This window comes from Lampetra fluviatilis, chromosome 12 (genome assembly GCF_964198595.1).
Source record: "Lampetra fluviatilis chromosome 12, kcLamFluv1.1, whole genome shotgun sequence".
Lineage (NCBI taxonomy): Eukaryota > Metazoa > Chordata > Hyperoartia > Petromyzontiformes > Petromyzontidae > Lampetra > Lampetra fluviatilis.
In genome coordinates this window covers 6,781,061-6,802,847 of record NC_136286.1, presented here as the reverse complement: position 1 = coordinate 6,802,847, position 21,787 = coordinate 6,781,061, and the positions used below count along the sequence as shown (strand labels likewise).

The 21,787-nt window shown below is 40.7% G+C and overlaps 1 protein-coding gene across 2 annotated transcripts in view; it reads right to left on the bottom strand.

Moving 5' to 3' along the window:
* The window catches only part of LOC144935105 (VPS10 domain-containing receptor SorCS2-like), an 80,224-nt gene that overhangs the window by 30,684 nt on the left and 27,753 nt on the right, over positions 1-21,787 (bottom strand). For both annotated transcript variants that reach the window (XM_078861507.1, XM_078861508.1), the window contains exons 4-7: positions 5,749-5,907; positions 4,833-4,906; positions 4,660-4,724; positions 3,080-3,198 (exon numbers count right to left, since the gene is read on the bottom strand). In XM_078861507.1, coding sequence (XP_078717633.1) covers positions 3,080-3,198; positions 4,660-4,724; positions 4,833-4,906; positions 5,749-5,907 — 417 coding nt within the window. The remainder of the gene's footprint in view (positions 1-3,079; positions 3,199-4,659; positions 4,725-4,832; positions 4,907-5,748; positions 5,908-21,787) is intronic.

The window sequence follows — 21,787 nt, the reverse complement described above, 5'->3', positions numbered from 1 at the left end:
GCTTTAAAAAAAGAACATCAAGAAACAGCACATATCCTTCAGAAATATATAATTGCTATGTCCCCTTTCTTATAAACTGGGACAGTTTTTTACGAAACATACAGCCTTAATGTTGGTGTCCCTGCAACCGTTAATCACCAGAGGCAATCACTGAGTCTGGCTTCTTTATCCATGAATACACAGGCACTATTTTTACACAAATCCCGTACTGCACAGGACTGCAGGCTTGGGAGCTTCCGGGAGTGAATACGCCACCACCTGTCTTCTGATTAAGAAAGAATTAGTATACAAACTGCAAAGGTACATCAACTTTCTACTCTAAATGATAGCTCTGTCAATTGTTTCGCTCTGTTTAATTTTTGTCAGATGGAGTGGTGGTGCAGTGGTTAGCGTACTGCACAATGAACCTGATGACCACCTGAATTTTGGTCATTACAACAGCTATCATCAGTGGTGAGTGATATTTGAACCGATCCTGAGCATCCCTTCCTACACTATTCTGCACTGACCGGCATGGTGAAGTATGATATAGCAACCCCCATGACTTTCACAGCATGGGAAGACCTTCATACCGTCGTGGATTTACAAATGCTCTAAATTATAATATTATGTGTTTTGTGTGTCACATGTATTACATTCATTATAAAACCTGCCATATATTGCTTGCTAAGTATACCATAGATACGAAGACAAAGATCCCCCGTATAGCCTGTAATTTACTGTTGGGGCAAGTGGTGTTAGCGAGCACCTATGAAGGCCAGAACGGCACACGAGGGGGTGGGTGGCCAGCACCACGCCGGGCCGCCTTTGTCTCCCCAGTGGTGATGTTTACACACCGCAGCAGGTACTCATTTGAGGCTGAGTTGACCTAGAGGAGGCCCAGGATCGGTTCAGATAATCCTCACTGATTTTGGCCGTGAGCAAGAATCGAACTCGGGTCGCCAGGTTCGTAGCGCAGCACACTAACCGTAACACTCCCGCTCCCCATTTCTCACCATAAGTGTCCCATATATAACCATATACAGCCATCACTGTGTCCATGTGAATTCATATTGAGGCATTCGATCCTCTTTGCAATTCAGTACTGGGAGTTTATGTGTAATGCATGAATTGCTGTGGTCTCTATAGTTTTAATTTATGTAACTAGCTTTTTTTGCCCGTCCAAGGACGGGTGTATATTGCAGTAAATCTGATTATTAATGAGGGGGGGGGGGTTTGCCCCATGTGGAGTGACGTCACCCCCTCATGATTATTGTGGAGGGGTGCGGCATGTGGACTGACGTCACCCGCTCATGATTATTAATGAGGGGAGGGGTGCGGCATGTGGAGTGCACGACCTTCTTGTGTGTTAGTGTAAATTTACACGCGTGCATGAATATTAATGAAGGGGGGGGGCTCTTTTGCTGTGACGTCACGCACGGATGTAGCACTGTGCTGCGTAGATATATTTTTGACCGTCGCTTTCTGTTAAGAAACGTCATATTTGAAGCGACTTTGCATAATAAATTATTTAATTTAGCTCGACCTTCCTCTGCGTTAGTGTGAAAAATCCCCCACTCATGAATATTAATGAGGGGGGTGGGCCTTATGTGGAGTGACGTCACGCGGGGGGGGGGGCCTCGTGGAGGTGACGTCACGCGCGGGACGGACAGACATTTCTGGATGATTATAGTAGGTAATACAGCCCTTGCATTGCAATGCATCCAACAATGTTGGTAGGATTGCTGAGTAGTCTAAGCCTTGTACATGAGCGTTTTAGATATACACAAAAACAACAACACAGTAGCTTGCCATAACTGTCCTGCACTGTACACAAAAGGGTCTGTCAAACATTAACAGGAAAACACTCAGTTCTACGTGCAGAGGACAAAAGTTGAATCCATGAAAGGTGACCAGAGTATAAGGTTGAAAGAAAAAAGAAATACCCAAATAAATGTATGCGAAAAAATATATAAAATGTCAAGAGGCAATATACAGTTTAACAAGTAAAGAAAGACATTGCATTCTGGGTGAGCTACAGCTATCGGCAGACAAAACAAAGTAGAATGTCATTGTACAGATAACAAGGACACATATCGTTCTTCCTCAAACGACTCCCAATTATTCTCGAATTGTAGACTCGAATCGATCACCATCACATCAGTAATGAGCCTGTTTTAATTGAGCTCTAGCAAATCCAATTGAAGAAGAAGGCGAGAAAAAAAACCCTCCCCATGTTTTAATTCCCGCGAACAAAGGGGAGATTTTCGCGAGAAATTAAGACCGCTGAAAGTTGTTATTTCAAAGGAGTAATTTTCACATTCGTGAGATGACAATCATAGTACTCTAAACGACCTTCATGTTTTCCAGAAATGAATTAAGCCCCAGCAATTATGTCTTTGTTTGAATTTTTTTTTTTACAAAGGCTGCTTGAGCAGCACAGATGTCGGTTGGATTCAATTCATACAAGAACACAATAGGTATTTCATGTCAGAGACCGCATATAATGTGCTGACAGATCTTCAAAGAATATATTTTTCACTTTTCATTTCGAAGGCAGGTGTTCTAGTAACTTTTGGATTGGGAAAAAAACTTTCTATCAAAAATTACATTTCTTTTTTGTATTTTAATAAAATAGAATGCTGTTCCTTTCCCAAACATACTATTTTATTGACACAGTACTGAAGGCAGCATTTCACTTTGTTACAAGTTATTATTCAATCTATAGTTAGTTAAATTGACAATTCAAGGAACTGTTGATTTTATTGTGGTAATGGTCATCACAGTCTTTTAAAAAAACTTCGCACTAGTGATGATATGGCATTTGCAACAGTGCACAAGCACGAACACGCAATACATTCATCAATGGCACCACCGCATGAAGAATGGCCATTTCCCAAAACGCCGTCGATTCTGCATTCCTTTTGATTTTCCTTTCCTCTTCAGTGCAAAATAATTGACGAACACTTTGATTTCCCGATTTATGTAAGTTTCACACGATATTCTCGTAATCTTGCACAACAATGGGAAGGTTTTTTTTTTACGATCGCCGTAGATGGCGGAAAAAAAGAAACAAAAGGTGAAACCATGAGGGGCTTACCTGCACAAAGACGTAGTGGTTCTCAACGAGAAGCGAGTTCTGGTCGATGGCTCCAGGAAAGGGCGAGAAGAGGGCCGCGTCGGTGCAGTTTGAAATGGGACAAGTCACGTAGTAAAATTCTGAAAGCACAACAACAGGAGGAATATGCGAATTATCTCGTTTTCACAGAGCAATCCACCCGCAAATGATGATGATGATGATATCTCAGCGAAGTGAACAGATTTTCAATGGCATGAATAACACATGCCATTTATGGCACAGATATTATGGCAATTTAACACTGAAGTACTTTTATAATCTGCAGTGTACATGAATTAATGTGTGTCTCACTTAACCTTCAGGATGCAATTGGAATATCTATGTATGTTGAACTTCTTTTGCACTATACGTAGCCAACCGTGCTAATCGGACGTTCAGTATGTAGTGGAAATAACTCAGAGCATATCTGCAATGGTGCATTAGTGATGCTGATAATGCTTAAAGAATGAAAATGCTCAGTAACAAATGCCTCTTAGAGGCCAAACCAGAGCAATTGAAAGCCAGAACCTGCAGCACAATAACCGTTCCGTTTTTTAACGAACGATGCAAAATTAATTTTAGTAAATGGACAATGCCATGCATTTTGCAGCAGAATGTTTGATTCTGATACGTTTCTCTGACTCGATATTCAATAGATGCTATTGATGGTAGAGCACTGTGCTGCTTGAATAATGAAACAATTAATTAACAGATGGAGCTTGACAGAATCGGAGACGTATTCGCAGGCTGTGTCTTTTCGTTGCTTGTTTTTTATTTGAAACAACACAAAAAACCCACAAGGGTTGCACTGTGGGAAGCTGAGGTGACACACAATGGCAAAGGCCTCTCGTAATTTTGTGGCTCTCATTGCAGCGCTGCAGGTGATGCTGCACCTGCGCTTAACTCCCTTGACAAACAAACACGGCCCTACAAGTAACTTCTCTGACCGTGTCCAACATTTACAATGAGAAGGATTTGAAAATACTGCACGAATGAGATTATTATTCTTGGTTCTTTCGGTAAAGTCACGTAGAATGGAAATAAAAAAATAAAAAAAATGAAACTATTAAATTCTCACGATCTTTCGATTGCAACACAAGCAATCATTATCAGGTGTGAAAACCACAGCAAGAAAATTTGAAAAAAGTGGCGTTTTTTTTCTTAATATTAGCACCACCGCCACTTTTTTCAAATTTTCTTGCTGTGGTTTTCACACCTGATGATGATTGCTTGTGTTGCAATCGAAACGTCGTGAGAATCTTATTGTTTTATTTATATTATTTTATTATTTCCCTTCTACGTGACTTTACCAAAAGAACCAAGAATATGAATCCCTGCAGTCGAAATTCCCTGCAAATCGAAATTGAATGAGATTGTGTTTATTTTGTACCTCATAGTTACGCTATCCTCCGGTATGGTTTTGCCGATATTGTTGCTGGTACATTTTGTCAGAAAGTACGACAAATATACCAGATAATAATGCCCTCGAAACTCAAGATTTGTTTTCTAAGAGAGATAGCAAGCACGCCATTCCTAACGTATGAGCAACAATATCCACCTACCACCATCTGCGCCTTGTACCTCCATGTGCACGAGCTCATGATCCTTGTCGATATCAGGAACCGCCCTGCGAGCAGACGAAATGAGAGGAATACAACCTCCATATTTACATTGACATATCTGTTCAAAGCACAGCAATAAACATGTTATGATAAATGTGCACGATTTTCCTTACCAGTAATATCGGCCATCTGACACCCGTTCTTGCAACAAATGCCAGTCTCTTCCGAGTTCCATTGACACGTACAGCTGGATTGTTTATAAAAGGCAAGAAAAGGTTTCAGAGCCAATAGTACAAATGCTGTGGTGTACATATTACTAGCTACCGATGACATCTAGAAATAAATATCAATTCTACTGAAACATGAACGGAATATATAATCGTTCACAATTCTTTGTTTTAGTGTTCTATCTCATGGGATGTAATCGAGCATGTGATGAAAGTGGCAATAGTCTGAATATGAGTGGGTTTACAGTGGAGTAACTCAACTGGACAATCTAGATTTTACAGCTAAAATATACTCCACTCAGAGTCTTTTCAAATATGAATTATATTAGTACAACTATAAAGGGAATTGTAAAATAAAATGAAAAATGTTTCACCAACTTAATGTTCGGCTTATTTTTAAGTCTTAAAAGTCATATTAATGCATCAGGCATCTAATGGAATGGGAAGACTTGCATTACAGACTACTGGACTGAAAAAATAAAATATCAAGACTACATAAAAGGAGGCCTTTATCCAGCAGTTGACTAACAAAGGGATGCAAATTGTTATTATGTATAGAAACAGAATGCGCCATGACAGCATGGTGAATAGATCACTGCAATTTTTACTTGAGCAGCTCAGTGACCACAAAGGTAACGGTGCAGCTCTGCAATTTCTCACTCACACCACTGCTGGTGGAAAGGGCCTCTGCTAGAGGGAGCTCGAGGTGCAGCCCCTCTAGAGGCTATTTTGGCCTACTCTTCCACGCTCCCTAAAGCGAATGAGTGTGCCCCAACTTTGCCCGCCACAGTATGTGACCTGTCCATCGACTAACTATGTGCTCACAGTGGCAGTCAGACGTGTGACTGCAGCACCCACAGACCTTTCCATCCTGGCTGTAGGCCAGCAACCAGTCTTCCATGTGCGGGTGGAAGAGGAGGCTCTGCAGGCTGAAGGTCACTCGTGTCCTCTGAAAGCTGGCCCCTTCATCCAGGCTCACGTGTAGGCTCCTCTCCACGTGGGGTTCGTTCACCAGTATGATCTGCAAGAGAGGAGCGACACACATGTTGTCTTAAACCTAAGCCCCAAGGGCCAATTTTTTTTTTATCACAGATGTACAAGCGCTTAAAATGTAACGGCGGCATTCAAATGGATCCACATGGTCTGCCTCCAAGTGTGTACAGAAAACATACACGCACACACTGATTGTGACATGTGCGCCCATGCATCTATATACAAACTATTGTGACTAGAATCATTAGCATTATTCTATCTGTATGTCGACCTTCTTTCGCACCATACGTAGCCAACCGGAGGTGCGGGGGAAGGACAACAAACTGAACACAAAAAGTAGTTCTATAGAATTTAATTATCAATCGATATTTAAAAGTGTATAGCTCCGGTGGCTTCCTAATATCAGAAGGAAGAGCATTCCAGACGGCCGAAAAAGCGCATCTGGAAGCTCGCAATGCTAGCCAAAAGCAGCTGCGAGGATGACAGGAGCCATATTTCATGACGCTGGATAGTACAGGTCACTGGAAAATATTCATTACAGTTTTTAAAATGTACACTGCATGATTGTAAATTGTAAATTTGTTTATATACATTTATTATTCATTATTGCTTTCATTATTTGTTGTTTAATGTTCGTATATTGATATAAAATTTTAATACGTTAGATGTTTTAACAATTTCTTTGCATGTTTATTGTAGCACTCTGTTATCCACGTTTCCTTAAATGAAGAGTCTTTGATTTAATTGTAATCTCCGCTTAAATAAAGAAATAACAGCATATGATGCATATTTCTCCCGATTGTATGTATTACATTTACTCTACTTTGCCAGTTAAGAGCTCATTGAAATTCATGAACTTCATTTCAATAGAACTGTGGCCAACTTTAACTTCATTGTGAGAGTTATTGATTTATGTTGCTGTATTTGCGGGAAAGTTAATATTTTGTAACTGAGGCTTTGCCATCAGCACACAATGACCTACTTTTCCAGTCAATACCTCACGGTGTCGACCATCCAACAGTAATTATTACAGCAGCAGGACCCTAACCATTAAATCAATACAAATTCGCTCAACGGTGAAACACACTGACCACTAGCCTAACCAGCTGCTCTCACCCAGCAGAATCACAACAACAACAATAATGCGTTTGTTTATCCAAGAAAGTCTCACTGAGTCTTAACTTTTCTATGAGCGTCCTGCATTGACATGTTTGACCCATTTGATTGTTTATGTGTTTGTCATTTGTGAAGAAAACCTGAGTTCCCAAATAAAATCCATCCATACTCGGCCGGAACACGCAAGGCTCAGCACAGAATGATTTAAGAATCCACGTGCTGTATTGCCATCTCCTGACCACCGTCACAGCCCAGTGGATGTGTGATATCCCAACCCTCACCTCCAAAGCATTGCCTCAACGCCTGTCTCATTTACTCAATAGGCAAATTTATTTTTAACCGACTATCTATATACAAACGAACACAACTAACCACATTCACTACCAACACTGCCTCACAACAGAATAATGTATTATAGGCTGATGTTTCAGGCAATGGTCCTTTAGCACATCACATTCTGTGCTCTGCAGAAGGGCAATTGCCTGAAATGTCAGCCTCCTGATTATCTTTGGTTTGTACTTGCTCATGCTGGCAATATCACATATATATGTCTACGTAGAGTATATTCTATGCTCTCTATATGATTCGGTGACGCAGTCGTTAGCGCACTGCACTAGGAACCAAGTGTCCTGAGTTCGATTCCCAACCATGCCTAACATCAGTGACGAGTGATATCTAAACTGGTCCTGGGCACTCCCTTCACGATCCCACACTGGCCAGCATGGTGATGCATGGCCAATACATCCCTATAACCTGTACTACATGGGAAGGCCTGTGCGCAGCAGTGGGTTGACATAGGGCTTCAACTTATGGTTATTATATAATCACAACTTCGCAAGTGGAAATAATCTATGAGTAAAGCACTTGGAAGATAAATACTGCTGTAATTGCCAACAACGCTCCGGCAGACAAATGGCACGCAAATGCAGAGGCACAGACAAAGGGACACATATATCCATAAATCAATGCAGGCTTGCAAAGGGCTTGGAGTGCACATAGACAAAACCGTGGACAAAAGAAATAATGCTATATCTGTGAGAAAGACTAATTTGGGTGACTCTCCGTATCTAAAGAGGTTGGAGATTCTAATTAATGAGAGCGTCAGCAGAACTGCTGCAAGTGGCATTAATCAATGCTTCCAAAATCCGCCTTCGAGCATTGTTTTACATCTTGACTGGTGCTGGGGACCTCAGCACACAGCTCTAACAAGGCGCACAATTTGCATTTTCATTAATTTTGTTCAACTGACAACGTCGAAGCATGGGAACCATGCGACCTTCCAGGGCGTTTTACTTCAAATGCTGAAAGGTTTTTTTTTTAAAGAGAAAAAAGGATACACTGAAATGTCCATAAAGATAAATCATTAAACCAAAATAAAAACATAAAAAAAAAATTAGGTTATGACTCAAATGAACCTTTGCAATATAAGACATTATTGTAAACATTATATGGAATAAGTAAAAATAAACTAGACGAAATTTGTCATGGCAAATGTTATGACTTATAATAAAAAGGGACCAAAAAGTGTTACAATGAACGATTAAAATGTTTTGAATTAAGTAAAAAAACATTTAAAATCCAAAATAAATCTACATTATTCAATTCATGATGCAATATGGCTAATTTTTTTGCAGCCATTCCAAATCCACTAATGGATGAGGGCCTCCTCATGTGATGGGGTGTTTTTTTTGCCCCATACTTCACCATGATGGTCAGTGCAGGTTGGTCAAGGGGTGGGACTGGTTTCAACATCGCTTTCCACTTATGTTAGCCATGGCCAGGAACCAAACTCACCGGGTTCATACTGCAGTATACTAACCACTCTACCACCGCTCCAAAATGTTGGTGTATGAGCATCAACGACATTTCGGAAAACCTACTAATGCAGTGGTGTTCAACACCAGATAATTGGTATGGCATGGAGCATTGACAGATGCAGTCTGCTCTATATTTGTTCGTGCCTTTTGTCTGCCGAACCACTCATTCTCACCATAATTCACTTTTAGGGAGAAACCAATTTTATGCGAACAATTGATATTAACTTTAGAACGTTAATGAAGCTTCCAGCTGTCTAAGCAAGGTCTAACAAGCTAAAACGTCAGCCAGTTATTCAAATGCATGAGGCAAATTAGATAATGTGGAGTAAATTTGCTTCTGACATTGGAATTTTAGACAAAATGTGGTAGACATCAAATGTTGTTTGATATTCAGTTATAAGAAAAATCAAAGACAAATTTAAAAAAATGCAGTCAATATAATTTGAAGCAAAGAAAATATTAGTAAATGCTCCATAGATCAATTCTATGAACATCCAGGAGGAATCGCTATATATCCCTTTGGCACAACACTAACAAAACATCGCTGAGTAATGTTTCTGCAGTCTAATTAAGGTATATGAAAAATGTTTTTTGTTTATTCCTTAGACCGCTTCTGAACAGCTAAAATGCAGAAAGTATATTTTCTTACTTTTAGTTGTCATGTTCTTAAAGTTTGTTACGTAACAGAAATTACGGTGAAAATCATAATATATTAGTAATAATGCATTTTTCAATCGTATGATGGAAAACTGAAAATACATTTTAAATTATTATTTGATTTTGTAAGATAGCTCTATAACATAAGCATGAAGGTAATCACATAAATAAATCATACGTGATTTAATAACTCATAATGTGACAATTTCCTTATTCTATATATTAAAGAGTTTTTTTCAATCTCATGTTTGAAAAAAAATAAAGATTACTTCTTGCGAAATGATCCTGTTATATCCAATCTAAAATGTGTGATGTTTTGTATAAAATGCTCAACACATGAACAACACATCTTCAAGAATGTCAGTGGTGTATGGTACTTGCTAGCAAGGCACATTTAAAAGAAATTTCATTAAAATAGAATGACCCAAAGGACATTAACCTGTCACAAGCAGCATACACAACCTCTGCTTTGAACAAATCGTAATGGAAAATTTTCCTCTGAATGCAAATAAGCTGTCACTGTATTCACACTTTACAAAAGCTGCTATTTTGGACGGGAGTTACGAAAAAATAACCACAGGACTCATTTGCTGCTTTCCTCAAGGGGTGATGCATTGAAAAATCAATTACACATTAATGACCTCTCCTGAGGAAACCACTGCTCAAAGCTTGTGAAGATTTTTTTTTACCTCATTGTCCACAGCCTGAATTTTAATACTTCTTTGTAATTTTTCAACGCAAGGTGTTAGCGATATGTGTGTGGAGTTGCAGCAGAGTGGTTAGCGCACTGTGCTACGAGCGCGCTTCTGTGAGTTCGATTCCCGGCCTGACTTACATCAGCGGCGAGTGACTTGTGAACCAGTACTGGGCCACCGCTCTCCCCTGCTTCACCAACCCACGTTGACCAGTTTTGAAAAGTATGGCCAAACAATGCCCATGACCAACAGAGCATGGGGAGACCATCCATTGGCAAATATCTTTAAGTTATCAAATATTATTATTTGTAATTTACAGTATCGTGTGGTAATTGTTATTGATGTTTCATGACAAAACTACATACTAATGTCTGGTAAAATGTATAAATAGGGCCTTCAACAATGTTGTCCGAGAACCAAATAAATTATTTAAAAATACGTAAAAAATAATACGTTCTTACAATATAACATTTTCACACATATCTTGTCGACATTTCACGTGGCCAACTAAAAACAATGATGAAAATGATAAAGCACAGATACATAAAAAAAATAGTATCGATCTTGTAATGGCAATCATAACTGAATATTAAAAATATGTTATTCAAGGTTGTCTAATTTATTTCCTCAACTCAAGTAATTTATTTTCCCGAGGTAAAACCACTCTTTGTATTCAGTTTCGCACCAAAAAATCGTCTCCCTCTTATTCGTATTTTCTCCTATGAGAAAGTATGGCTGAAGGTTCTGCGTAAATGTTTTTTTTTACAGAAGTCATGTATTTTATTTCAAAGGTCTACAAAAAAGACGAAATGTTCTTGCTGATTTAATTCACAATAGTGCAGAGTATGCCTATAGCTGGCTCTGTTAAAAGCTTTTAAAAGCCAAAATGTTCGGAAGACGTAGAAACTACATGCGCTGGCTAACCCCTTCTAGTCCACGGAACAGCCAAACCTGCATGGTGGAAATATACCATAATGTCTCGTCGACTGTGCACACATTTTAATCGCATTATCCAACAACTACAAAAACGTAGCAGCCAGATCATTCACATTCAATTCTCGACACCAAATCAGGACTTTGTGCTGTAATTTTCTGTGATTATGCTACGTAGGATTATTAAGCTGTGTAATTGCATTGTCCGTGGCTCAGCATACATTTGAATGGATTAGCTTTCCAAAGGCTGCAAAAAAATGAGTAAGTGTACATAATCGCAAAGGGAACAATTAGAACTCGACCCATGGGTAAATTTATTAGAGTTGATGTGTCCAGCTATCGACAGGAAAACCTGTGGGACACACTCGTCACGTATGCACGACGTCGAGTCAAACGCATCCATCAATGTGCCACGTCTGCCTGGGGGTGCACACACACAGAGCAACTTGTACACGCAAGGGTAACAGACATAAAACTACAAGACATCGCAATATACGACTACTGGGGGTGAATTGCGTTTTCATCAAAATTATAGAGTACAATTTATCAAGGAATGAATGGAAGAACAGAAGAAGTCTTAATTGAATATGCCCACACGGTGGTAAATGACAGACTACCGCTGGCATGCAACAATCAAACACATACCGCCCGCCTCTACTGCATCCCTGTCAACCCATTCGGTTTTACTCCGTATTCTTGTACAGGGGAATTGAGTTTTGAGGTCCATATGGCGTACAGCCGTTTCAATAGGGCAACATTTTTGTTGTCGTCTATTTGTTTGTGGTTCTCCCATGTGATGAGACGTTGTAAGATGAACGTTGAGATTTATAAGGGTACGGGGTGACCAACAATGTCTGAAGTGGTCTGTAATAAGGTAGGGGCACTGATACAGGGTTGACAGGTATTCAACTGTTTAAACACAGATTTGAAGCTTTCGTGACTGCAAGGATTCATATTCTTAGGTTTTTTCGGTAAAGTGACGTAGGTAAAAAAATTATAATTAAAATTAATAAAAGAAAAAGAAAAGAAAAAATCACGACGTTTCGGAGGCAACACAAGCTTCTGTCTTCAGGTGGAACCGTCACAGCCTTACCATAATAATTAAAAAGGGGGCCTGTCCTGGCTCATCCCCCCCCCTCAACCAGTATATATACGGGGTAGTATCTCTTGGAATTTCTCATTTACTTGATACAGCAAGCGTGCTGTGACGGTTCCACCTGAAGACGGAAGCTTGTGTTGCCTCCGAAACGTCGTGATTTTTTATTTTATTTTTATTTTATTTTACTTTTATTAATTTTAATTATAATTTTTTACCTACGTGACTTTACCGAAAAAACCTAAGAATATGTTTAAACACAGTAAGCGTGTTTTATGTTACGCACAAAATAAAATAAAAACTTAGCAGATTAAATGCCTTGGATTGCAATTTTCTTTTTTTGGGGGCTTGGATTAAGGGAGAGGTGTAGTACTTTATCTGCACGTTTACGTAACTATTTATCTTGCGGATCGAGCGTGCAAGGATAACCGCAAGGCAAACGTGAGAAGCAGCGGCAGCTCAAGAGACAGCTGCGGAAGATTCGCGCAGATGATCGACCACGTGTCATCTGCTTTGCATTCTGCGAGCGCAAGCCACGTGTTGTGTTGGAGCGGTCAGCGCGACGCTGCGCTACGAACCCGGGGCCCCGAGTTCGATTCCCGCTCAGGGCCAACACCGCCAGTGACGATTATTTGAGCCGGTCCTGGGCCGCCCCTAGGTCGACTCGGCCTCAAATGAGTGCCCGGTTGCGGTGTGTAAACATCGCCACTGGGGGAGACAAAGGCGGTCGGGCGTGGTGCTGGGCCACCCATCCTCCACGTGTGCCGTGCCGGCCTTCATCGGTGCTACTCGCTAACAGCACTTGCCCCAACAGTCTGTTTAGGCTACACGTGGGGGTGGGTGTCTTGTACCAGCGCCACGGCACCCAGTCAACGTAGCAATGAGAAACGCGGCTCACGATTTACATCACAGGCTCAGCACCCCCTCCCCTGGGGGGCCCTCTGCGTTCACACCAAAGCTACACCGTCTCAAAACGGGAACGTAATTATGACTGCCTCCTGGTGGTTTTCGCGCTCGCAGAATGCTTGCCGTCAGTTCCCGGGGAATGTTAGGCAGCAGGCGGTGAAGATATTATTATCATCGTGAATTTTCGGTTGGAGTAATTTAAAATGTTGGTTGCAACTTAACAGAACACGATAACGACATCAACGTATAAATTACGTTATATCTGGCATTGTAAGAAAACGGACAATATTCATTCCAAATATGTGTCTATCTTCACGACTTGAACAAGAATTTCAGTTATTAATTATAACAACAGGGAGTGGTGGCGTAGTGATTCCCATACTGTGCTATGCCGAGGCGATCTGAATTCGATTCCAGCACACAACGAACATCAGTGACGAGTAACATCCTAACCAACCCGCACTCACCAGAATGGTGAAGTATGGTGAAACAACCCTCATACCCAACATGGCCTGGGGAGGTCTTCATTGAGTAGAGGGTTCACAAAGAAATGTAAATGAACATGACTTTGTAATTGGCTACAACATGCACATGTACCTTATTTAAATTATTCACGATGCTGCACACTGCCGTACACATAGTTGAGCACACACACAAGCCCCAAACACAGACACACAGACATGAACATTAGGTGTGACAATTCGCCCCACGATTTGGAGTCGCGGTTGGATTGAAGAATCCTGATTATTGTTTATATTTCGGTCAATGTCGTGACGTCAAGTGACAGGAGAAGTCACACACTCCAAGTCAAGAGCAACAACGGCATAGCACCATTGGAACCTAATTTTCCAGTAGCAAAATGATAATTGGTTTTTTACCCTTTTATCTGGCAACAAAACTGACACCTTTTTTTTTACAAGGAGTCATGTTTGCATTGACCACAATACCTGCAGTCGGAATGCAAACAAAAAACATAACTCTGATAATGTATGGACCAGATGACGCCAAAAGGCGCCAAAAGGCGTCATCTGGTCCAACACCATGTGAGACTAGGCTCTAAGGAAGGCTGTCACGGGTGTGGACCAATTAATTTCAAGGACAGTGCATACATCATCAGAGTTATGTTTTTTGTTTGCATTCCGACTGCAGGTATTGTGGTCAATGCAAACATGACTCCTTGAAAAAAAAAGTGTCAGCTTTGTTGCCAGATAAAAGGGTAAAAAACCAATTACCAACGGCATGGCAGCCAAAGGAGGGAACACCCAAGGGGACGTCATGGGAGCGATGTAATTATGAGATGGGCTCGTTGCAGGAGCTATAAGGACTGTTGCATTGCAGGACCGTGAGGGACGGCAATGACTTTGTTGAGGCGTGCATCCAACAGTGGATAGATCATGGCTGCTGACGATGAGATGAATAAAAACAATTGTTGATTCATACGCACGCAATTCGACGGATGTATCATGAGTGTTAAAATATGTTTTATACTATTAATCGACGCATCGTTATACACGCAACGCAAGACCCAAAGACAAATGCAACACCCAGGGCAGCAATAACACAAGCCAATGGACGTGGTGCATTGTGTCAGTGTTGTCAAGAGCAATGGCCAAAAGGGGAAAGCGAAATTATAAAGGGGAAGAAAAAGGGAAGAGGGAGAGAGAAAATGAGATGGATTCAAATCACGAGACCTGTCCTGCACACTCGCCTAGGTTAGGGAGTCTTGAGGCAAGCTTTTTAAAGCACAGACGCTTTCAGAAGTACACTTAAAAACAGCAAATGCGATGTGATCCGCTGTCTTCGAGCTCTCCTGGGAATGCGACCGCATCTGATGCTCAGTTACAGAACAGCACCGAAGGTTCAAACAAAATCAATCTCGCACACACCACGATGCACACGCAACTTGCAAGCCTGCAGCAACCCACCGAACGAACGGTTCCATGCTGCACGTCATAGCAGCAAAAGCATTTGCTCGTGCTTACTTTAATGAGTGACAAGAAGGAAAAAATATAATCTCATATTGGCGATTCTTATTTAAGTACAGCAATGCAAGTCAAAGGAGCAAAACTGCAGCCTTAAAGGATCCCGAGTGTTGCAATATGCACATAAACTACACGACTGGCATTATACTAGGGTCTGTGTAGGATTTTGTAAAATAATAGAAAATGTTCAAGGTAGTATATACTGTACAAGTATATATTACCATAAAGTAGTATGTACAAGTATATATTACTTCAAATTATTCATATACACAAATAAGGCATGTAAAAAAGGATGTAGTTTTTCGTACAATTGCATCGCTGTGGTAAATATTTCAACAGGATATATCTATGCAACATTGTACATGTGTTCTTTTTTTTTTAGGAAACCACAACTCAGTTGCAGTTGCCGTTATGACATTACCAACGTGCAATATGAAACCCATAGGATACATTCCTGAAATCTATACAAAGCCATTCCAGAAATGCAGAAAACAACATCATTATAACCAAAGCAGCATGTTTAATTTCTTTCCAAATTAGTTTTCAGGCTGCATTACTGTTAAAAAAAATTAGGCCAACACCAGTTGATAAATTGTTCACAATTTTTTTTTATCAGCTCCGATAATTGCACGTCCAATTGCGAGCTCCCATTTGTGGGCAAGTGTCAGTAACCGTAACAAGTACCATCTCTAATTCTAGTGAGCTATGAGTGCATTTTAATGGTTGCTTAAATGTTACATGTAGCACTGCAGGACTGACGTCGTGGCAATGGAAGTGTGAAATATACATTCTCATTTTGCAACCGTAAGAGCCTCCAAACAGACCTTAAAATCAATGGCCTTTGCAGTGCCCCTAGGGTATTTGCAGTGAGCACCGCTATCTCCATTTATGCGCAGTACAAAATACCATGTAGAGATATATGCGAATTGCATTTGACGAAAGGGGAATATAATGGAAAGAGATTTTAGGCATCCGTGCTGGTAATTGTACCGATTTTTTTATTGGATGGGTGTAACTAGTAACACCCTGGGGCATTGACACACACAGCAAGAGTCCCAGAGTGTTACGACCACCTCTCTCCACCCACCGTGCCCTGCTGTGACCCAGAGAAACAAAGCAAAATTGTGATACCATTGCCCCATCTCCTCTGTGCCATGAACAGACTATTATCCTTCAGAGTTCAGACGCAATCTGCTGACGGATTGCAGAGTAAAAAAGAACACAGTGTGTTATTCACAAAGGCTCAATCTTAGCAGTAACATCCATCCAACCAACCTTTAACAAATATTACAATAAAGCCATCATGTGAGTTTTAGTACATTTAAGAACCTTATAAAAAATGCGATCATAACAAAAGGATTTTTGTCGCGCAATTTTACGAACCAAAATATGGAACATTTACCCGTTTCCGTAACTTACTGATATTACACTAATTCTGTAAAGAACGAAGTTTGCAACAATTACACGTGACTATAAAACACACGGGCAGCTTAATTTACAGGCTCATATACCCTATCTCCCAGTGGAAATAAACTGCCATTCGCACCTCAACTTTTTTGATTGACTGGGAACACATTTTTTCCAGTTGACGTTTCAGGTGCCATTAAGCATCAGCAATTGCGGAAACCCATCGGTGGCCGACAGTGGCACGCTGCAAATCACGGGCGCGAGGCCTCCGACTCTCACACGTGCCAGTGCACCCTTTCCTCATGCTCCTCGCCATGCCACCGGATATACGGAGCCCATCAAGAACGCTTTCCCTTTTCAAAGTGAAATTTTTATATCGTGCTACAACAAAGGGGATTTTTTTTGTGCCAGAAATGTCACCAATTATAGACGCATTATTTTTAAGGCAGCGCTATTGACGAATATGTTTCGGGTTTTTTTGTTTGTTAATTGTGCACGCACAGTTTCACCAAAAAAGTTTCATTTTGAAGTGATACTGTACTTTTTATTATGGATGCTGCTGGGGTGTAATTGCTTTTCACACTGGCCTTGCAATTCGGAGGTCGCCAGTTTGAACTCCCACCGCGGTAGCTGATATAATGGGCAATTTTCTTAAATATCACCCGCCACTGTTCACTCAGCTGGCTCAATGGGTAAGCCGCAGTTAAGTGTGCGTACTTCAACCTCCTTCTAAGATGCATCGCCAGCATAGAAGAGTAGGCCAAATACCCCCTCGAGGAGCTTGCCAGAGGGGCTCTCTAGAGGAGGCCTCTTTCGGCATGACGTAAATAAGCAGTGGCAGAGCTGCTCCGTTAACGAGGACGTTGTATTAAGATTGACTCGGCTACTGCACCAGCTAAGCATACCTTTAACAGTCGATGTTTACCCTATCGGATCAACGCAATATTCACCCTGCCAACACCCAGTGCAGTATATTTGCATGGTGCAACTATATTTTTCTATAGATGGTAACAAATAAGACCTTTCGCATGCAGTATTGTGTTATTAATCTCGCGTACTTTCTCTTACCTTTGAAGCACAGCAAATTATGCTGCTCCCAGGTTTAAAACGGTTCACGATTTATTTTTGCCCAATAGCCCGTTATTGCAATGGTCTGACTGTCATTTTCTATAAATAGTCACATATCCCCCTATACCTCAGTCCCCAGCGAGTCGAATATTCGACGTTCTAACTACGTGTAAACGTTTCATGAAATCATGAGAGAATCATTTGCAAAGGTTGAGCATATTTGTGAGCGCACCATAATGTGATTTTACGCAGAAGAGATTAATTGATTCCCATCGCTGCTACCTCCCAGTGATCCTTTCTACCGCTGTTTGTGGTTGTGCTGCATAGCTCTCCCATAGCCTTGCGTAGTTATCCGGTATTTGTTCTTCAACAGGAAGTTAATTGCTCCCCAAGAAGCTCCCAGAGCGTCGAACGAAATGTCAGACAATGCCGAACAACACGTAGCACAACCCAAAAAAGCCATGAGAGAGTGGTTCTTTGTTTGCAATGACACGCAGGGCTGCCTTGTAACTGAAAGTGTAACCCAATGGACTCTTGCCTTGTTAGTGAAAAAACACCAATAATTGTATTCATGATAATTTGATGCAGGAGAAACTAAGAATGAAAATGAGCATATAACGGGAATGGATGCTGGTAGAATCTGACATACCGACAAAGTCTACTTTGTACAATTCCCCCAGCTACAGAAATCCAACTGTGATTGACTTTGAGAGACCGTGGGTTGTGAATTCACACATTCATTGTGAAGTAAACAAGTTAATGACTGTATTCTTCCATTGTCTCAATTTTCATGGAATACAATTGAAACTCCTCTGATGTGTTTTCGAGGTGAACCACGTGTTGTTCGGTCTAATGTCCAAACATTTGTTTTGCTCGAAGTGCTGGAATTGAATTCCTGAAGAAGCTCCCAGAACATGGAGACATCGTGCCAAAAACGCAGTTCAACCAGAACACATATATAAGGGACATATGTCACACGCGTGAAAACCTACGCATTCGTATGAGTAAACAGAGGTTTCCAAAGCAAAAGTGCAAGTAGCGGCTGAAATGTTTAATCTAAATAAGATAGGATGTCATCAGTAATTTCATGTCAACAAACAAGTCTAGAGGCACTTTAACACAAATGTTTTAAAGATGAATATACATGTTTTAAGGATCATGTAGGATCATTCTTTGTTGCAGGAGTCATGTAAATGCCCTGCCAGGGTTAAACATATTGGACACACTTAACATGGACACCCAGGACTTATGTCTCATTGACCCAGTCTTTACAGTGAGCCCAAGCTTTATAATGCACTTTACTACGATTTATTTTCTCTTTAGGCTTTTTTTAAAACATGTTTTAACTTTGAAGTCTTCAGTGTTAAACGATATATTACCCATTACTGCGAAGGAATCCGTATAAGTAAAATGTACACGTATAGCCTTTTTTTCAGTATGATGGCCTCCCTCATGCCGTGCGGGTCATCGGGTTTATTTGACCATGCTTTACTTATGATGCTGGTCACAGCAGTGTGGTGAAGGCGGGGGGCACAGATGTGAGGCCATGGCAGGGTACAACAATGGATTTAGCTGCACTGCTCTCTAATGCCGACAGTGTAGCTCCCGAGGTACCTTGACTTGCGGTCATCCATTTAAATACTATCCAGGCTCAACCTTGATTCGTTTCTGATATCTGACAAGGTTTGTGGCTTTCTGGCTGAATTGGTCACAGGCGCAAGTAAAAGTGCTATTGGAAATATGAGATAATTTCACTTTTTTTTCGAAATTGAAAACTCACTTCTTTCGAACTGCTTTTTGTGTTTAATTTGTTGTCCGTTCCCGCGCACCTCTGATTAGCACAGATGGCTACATACGGTGCGAAAGAAGTTGAACAACAACGTGTATTTAAGACCACAAAAGCAACTGCCCTCTCGGGATCAAATGCTCAATCCTGCTTAGCTTCCTAGATCTGATGAGATTGGGAATATTTAAAGGTTATTGATCATAGGCATAAGAACAATATCCACTAAAAACGTTGAGGCTTCTTCACCTGCACTGAAGACCATGGGAGCAACTGGCCTCTCTGGATTAAATACTGTCCCTGTGTTTTGTAGAGCCTGGTGGGAAATGGAATGAAAAGCCATGCTTGGCTGGCTTTTGCAGCAGGCAGATTGCTTGCCCCTCTAATGCATTCTGAAGTGCAAGTAATGCAATTTGCGTCCTGCACACACCATCACTACCTCACGCAAAGACAGGGGGATGAGGCACCTAAGTAGAAACCAGCGCTGCCCGAGGAAGCTCAAATAAGATTGTTCATAAATCACAAATGTCAATACCAAAAATGAATATTGATTCTTAATCTCCTGAGGAAAATCTAAATGTGAATGGGGGGAGGCAAGAATGCCCTAAAAGTGAATTTCACTACCGAGGAGAGGGAAAGTGCATGTTTTAATGACATCAAGGTCATCTTAATTTGTTGAAATGTCAAGTATGCTTTTAGAAAAGTATTGGATTTTCCACGTTTAACTGTATTTTGTAAAAAAAAAAAAACCTTGTTATTTTATTGTATCTGAGAGGCAATATATTTTCTAATAATACTTGGAGCAGCATTGAAGTACTGGGGTGTTGAATATGTTTTGCAGCAAACCCTACACAATGTAGCAAGAGATGCAGACCACATCTGACCTTTTTCTTAACAACAGCAACAAATCAGTATTGAACCCATGAAGTATATTTCCAAGTTTATAATATTACTGTTGTGAATTACTTTTTATGACTCTGAAGTCCAAGAAAAAACTTTGAACCAAAATGTGTTTTTGTAAATACTGTACATTTGTCTGTCACCTAATGTGCCTGATTTTGTCAAATCTAAGCAGTAGCTGAGCAGACTTGTACTTAATAAGTACTTGGATGGCTGATTGCCAGGGCTTTCCAGATGATGTAGACATAGTACACGATCAAACTAAACTATGTTTTATTTTACCAGGTAAGGCCCGCTGAGTAATATAGCTTTTTTTCAGAATTGTCCTGGCCACAAATAATAGCCCAATGAAGTGGCTCACGTGGATATGTAAAGCAGCCAAATACTCCATATGCATGTTTCTAAATGGGCAGGGAAAACCCGGAGTACCCGGAGGAAAATCTACGTGACCACGGGAAAAACTTGCAAACTCCCAATATATAGGCATCACGGTCTGGATCGAACCCACGACTTCCTGTATACCAGGCGAGATGGTTAACATCCCACTACTGTGTGGGCCTTCTCCAATTACTCTGGTTTCTTCTCATGTGCTAAACACGCATTCATGACATTTGCCAAATATCCCAATAGAGGACCGTCCTACATTTTTTAATGAAATTATGCTTTTCTGGTTATATGTTGGAAATTATTATTATGATAACACCTAACACAAACAATTGTATTCTACTGTCCGATTCTAACAAAATAAAAAAGTGATAATTTGTTACCCTTCAATAGCATTTTCGACCACTTATAAAACCAACGCAATACTTTTATTTAAATATTATTTACGATGCATATCATTATTCCACTACATTGTCGAATCGACTCATTGCGGCACTTTCTGCGTAACTCTCCTCCGCTCTACTGCCACGGCCTCACTCTTGAGCATCAACATCGGCAGAAACATTTCAATTGGTCGAAACCGCGGCCTGAGTCTGCCAATTTCCTTATGCTCGGGAGGCCTTGCACAGCTGGGCCAATGAGTATGCAAAACTACACAGCACAGGTCACGTCAGCTGTCACGGAACCAAATGCCGATGCAAACGCCAGGGCATCAGCATGCAGCAGGGACATCTGCCACGCTGCCCAAAACCACTCGCGTGAATGTGGGCAGCAAACAAGTTTTTATTCCAAATGCCCTGGGCAACGTGCTGGATACTCATTACTCTCCCTGGGCTTTCTTCTACTATGCACAATTTCAGGACCAAAAAAGCATACTCTAATATCGCACCAGCTACAGTTTATTGCTTTCATGAAAGTTGAATTTGTATACGCAAGTGGTATAGCTCCAGGACAGTACAATTCAATTTTCTGTGAGCTAAACATACAATGCCATAAACAACGTGACAATTATGCATATTTGTGGACTATTGGTTACAGATTTTATATTGTTAGTAAGACAATATGCGGGGTTATAATATGAACAATAGTGCATTCTGAGCAAAAGCGGTTATTGCATGCACAATCCATTCCGATATAGAAACTCCAAGATAAATATCTGCCGGA